This window comes from Halyomorpha halys, unplaced genomic scaffold (genome assembly GCF_000696795.3).
Source record: "Halyomorpha halys isolate HHAL.00 unplaced genomic scaffold, Hhal_1.1 Scaffold1147.1, whole genome shotgun sequence".
Classification (NCBI taxonomy): Eukaryota; Metazoa; Arthropoda; class Insecta; order Hemiptera; family Pentatomidae; genus Halyomorpha; species Halyomorpha halys.
In genome coordinates this window covers 96752-100785 of record NW_027105529.1, presented here as the reverse complement: position 1 = coordinate 100785, position 4034 = coordinate 96752, and the positions used below count along the sequence as shown (strand labels likewise).

Genomic DNA, 4034 nt, shown 5'->3' with positions numbered 1-4034 from the left:
GAATATTTTCTTTAACAAAATATCGATATTTGGATTAAATAACATCGGAATATCATTGCCATATTTTATTTTGGTACGAATATTTCCTCCTAAATATATGATTAAAGAGATATTACATTGGAGTGTAATATCATAATGTAATATAAGTTTTTTTTTTAGAAACTGATATTTCGATATTATCGAAGGAGAATATCGATATTCCGATATTATTGGTTACTCCATATCGATATCAAAATATCGGATATCGGAGACAAAATATCGATATCGATATCCCATCCCTACACTAATGTTCCAGGGAACTTAAAACCGTGGCTAACATCTGATCACATATAACAACAACCAATTAATAAAATTACATTTGATTAAAATCTTTCTCACCATAATAGATTTCAGGAACTCCTTCTTCTTTGATGTCTTTCATGGAAACTGTAAAAATATCAAACGATTATTTCATTAGAACCATCAAATAAATTTTAACAATATCTTCATTCTATGTTTTATAATTACTTAACAGTACTCATAATAAAGGAAATCTATAAAAATTTTGATTCATTAATAAAAATAAACTACTAAAATAAAAAAGGTAACAAAATTAACCAAATATTAGGTTGAATTTCAATGATTATATTTTGTTTGAATATTGTATTTGCAAAATTGTTGATGTAGACACTACCCAAACAAATATCTAGGGAATAGAAAGAGAAGACATCATAATTTATGTTGCCTTGATGTTCTGCTCCTTTAGAATTTTTATGTAGCAATGGCAATTTTTGATTTACCGAACAATGTTTGCCATTAACTAAGAGCTTTATTTGCTCATAAAATATTTTGAAGTTGTTTTCGTTTTTTTTCTTAAATGTATAAGGAATTTCAGACATAACAGAAATAGATTCACTTAGTTCAATAAAACTGCAAACATTAGTTGTGCTGTCAAATGATCCAGAATACATAAACAAATTAAATGGGAAGATGCATTAAATGACATTGCACTTGAATTAGAACTAAATCTGGTGTTACACATCAAATTAGCTAAATCCCTTTTACAGTTTTTAATTTTGTTTTTCTGTAAAAGTTTTTACTTCAGATTATCATAAGCTGAAAAGACTTCATCTAAAAGCTGTTCATATGAAGAGTCCTTTCATGCCAAAATTCACTGTTTATGAAAAAAAAAATTGTTGGATCAATTTGAAAACCCAATGTTCGATCAAACAGGAAAGTTTCTAATTCAGTAACTTGAATTGAAGTTTGCCTGATTTCTATCTAGTGGAGATACACCTTCACGAATATTGAAGATTTTTAATACAGACTATGTTCAAGTAAACATTGTTTAAATTAAGAATGAAATTTGTCAAAGGGATGAAATCACATTTCAATATTTTAAGAAGATAAAACTTACCAGAGAAATCAGTCTCGTTAGTTATTTCTTCATTAATTGATATACCAGAGTTACTCACATCTGAAACAGAAAACAAAAAAATATGATATATTTATGATTTGATTATAAAACAACACAAGCAACATTGTCAAAATGAAAACGTAATACAAAATTCAATTCGACTAAATTATTTATTTTTTTCTTACCGTAATCGAACTCTTGTATTACTTCTTCTTTAATATCATTCTTGAGTACTGTAAAAAAAAAAATCAAATGATTACTTCATTAGAAATATCAGCTAACTCTCATATCATAGATAATGGCTAAATTGGAAGATTATTGATTGACCGTGTGTGAAGATGAAAGGAATATGGTCCGGGTGCGGTCAAGAAAAACTCAAATAGTAGAAATATACTAATTTAATGAGCCAACGTTTTAGTTTTAGTTTTGACTGCCGTCAAAATAGCCCTGAAGAAGCCCTGCAACGTGGGGCAAAACGTTGGCTCATTAAATTAGTATATTTCTACTATTTGAGTTTTTCTTGACCGCACCCGGACCATATTCCTTTCATAATGGCTAAAAGTTTTATCCATTTGTAAACATAATAAAAAAATAATATAATTATAAAACATAAAATTAAAATATTCCATAATTATTTATATAATTCACACAATAACAAAACAGTTAACATACTATAGATAAACTCTGAATACTGTAGCAGAAATTAATTGTGGAAAATGCTGATGAATATTACTATAAAGTAAATTATAAAAAATTATGAACTTCCAAATAGGTACATAAGTACATTCAGAAATAATGGTAATTTTTAGTTCATCTTATCTTTAGGTATATATATATATATATATAGTTCTAAATATTCACAATTTTAAAAAGCTTACAGGAGGACTTAGTCTTAATTCCAATAATTTCTTCTTTTATTATAATACTAGAGTTACTTATATCTGAAACAGAAAATGGTAAATTAATGATAGAATTGTAAAAGAAAAATTCTTGGATTGATAATGTGGATAAAGAATTCAACTGGTGTAAGTTTTTAAAATCAGTAAACTTTCTCGACTTGAAATAGGGCATATTTAAAACCTAATACAGCACATTCAACCTAAGTCACAGCATATTCAGTATTTACACATTTCAAAAAAATTAATTTGAGTAGACAAGTTCAAATAATTAGCAGAATAAAACATTAAAGTTAAAGTTAAAAAAGTAAATTGATTTAACTCAGAACAAAGCAAATGATAAATTATAAGTCTTACTAAATTTAAAATGAGCAATTGGTAACTATGTATGTTAACTATTATATCATGCTTAATTATTTTTACATCTTATGTTTTCTTTTTTTTATCTATTCATTTCTCTCTTTCTTTTATTGTTGAACTGATAAAAGTGAGAAAGTAAACTATAATTATTTTTTATAATGACTGTTTAAATTTCTTTGTTTAAGTATCTCTGAGGCTCCTCAGCCCTCATCTATAGATTTCTCTGTATTATTCCAAAGGGACTCATCCGAGAATAAAGTATTAATATTAAATAATTAAAAATATACTAATATATTAAAAAATAAATATATTTACCTTCATCTGAGAAAATAACCTCTTCCTCTTGCTTGACATGAACATTTTCACCTACAATCATGGCAATATAATGATATTTTGGCGTTAACAGCAACAATAATACATATGTTGTAAACTGTTTCCTTAATAGCATGCTTGTCTCATACAAAAAGCATCAAATGACACTAATGTTCCAGGGAACTTAAACAGGGCTAACATCTGATCACATATAACAACAACCAACTAATAATATTACATTTGATTAAAATCTTTCTCACCATAATAGATTTCAGGAATTCCTTCTTCTTCTATATCTTTCATGTTAACTGTAAAAATATCAAATGATTATTTCATTAGAACCATCAAATAAATTTTAACAATATCTTCATTCTATACACAATAGACAATATATAACTTTGAGAGTATGAGTTAAGAACTAATACCTCCTTCAGTTAAGAAAACACAATAATATGGTATTAACAATACAACAATATAAATATACTATATTGAAACATTTTATCAAAAGATTATAAATAGAAAAAAGAAAATCAAATTCAAATAGTAAATTAATTGTAGTGACTGGTCATACCTAAATTAATTGTAATAACTGGTCATACCTAAATTAGTAGTGACTGGTTATAACTAAATTAATTGTAGTGACTGGTCATACCTACATTAATGGTAGTGATTGGTCATACCCTGAACTAAAGTTATCTTTATAATTTCCGCTGTTAATTAATATCAAAGGCTGATTTCAACTTATCTTTTTACTAATGCTAACAAAGCCCACAAACAATCTACATAGATCTAAGACAAACGTTTAAAATAAAAACAATTGAACCAAAGTTAAACACTTGAAGTTCAATCTATAATTTAAAGGATATAATATAACAAATGCAGTCAGTATGATAAAGTAATTTTGCCTGAAAGATAAAATAATTGCACTACTTACCAATTTGATACATTGATCTATCACTTAAAACTAACTGAAACTAACAAAGCACAAAGAGGTCTGACTCGCTGAAGCGCACAGAATGAAATGGCCCCTACGTCAGAGCTAGTAGAAAGATGGCGTGCTATGACGTCAC

General features: G+C 26.9%; 1 protein-coding gene across 3 annotated transcripts in view; it reads right to left on the bottom strand.

Annotated features, from left to right (window-relative positions):
- The window catches only part of LOC106688526 (zinc finger protein 888), a 14755-nt gene extending 10783 nt beyond the window's left edge, over positions 1-3972 (bottom strand). Inside the window, exons 1-7 of one of the 3 annotated variants that reach the window (XM_014433020.3) lie at positions 3899-3972; positions 3225-3272; positions 2968-3018; positions 2275-2337; positions 1582-1629; positions 1397-1456; positions 379-426 (exon numbers count right to left, since the gene is read on the bottom strand). In XM_014433020.3, the coding sequence (XP_014288506.1) occupies positions 379-426; positions 1397-1456; positions 1582-1629; positions 2275-2337; positions 2968-3018; positions 3225-3272; positions 3899-3911 (331 nt within the window). In that variant the 5' untranslated portion in view covers positions 3912-3972. Of the gene's footprint in view, positions 1-378; positions 427-1396; positions 1457-1581; positions 1630-2274; positions 2338-2967; positions 3019-3224; positions 3273-3620; positions 3832-3898 lie in introns of those variants that run through there. The other 2 variants (XM_014433021.3, XM_014433022.3) reach the window with 2 other exon arrangements.
- Between the last annotated feature and the right edge of the window lie 62 nt (positions 3973-4034).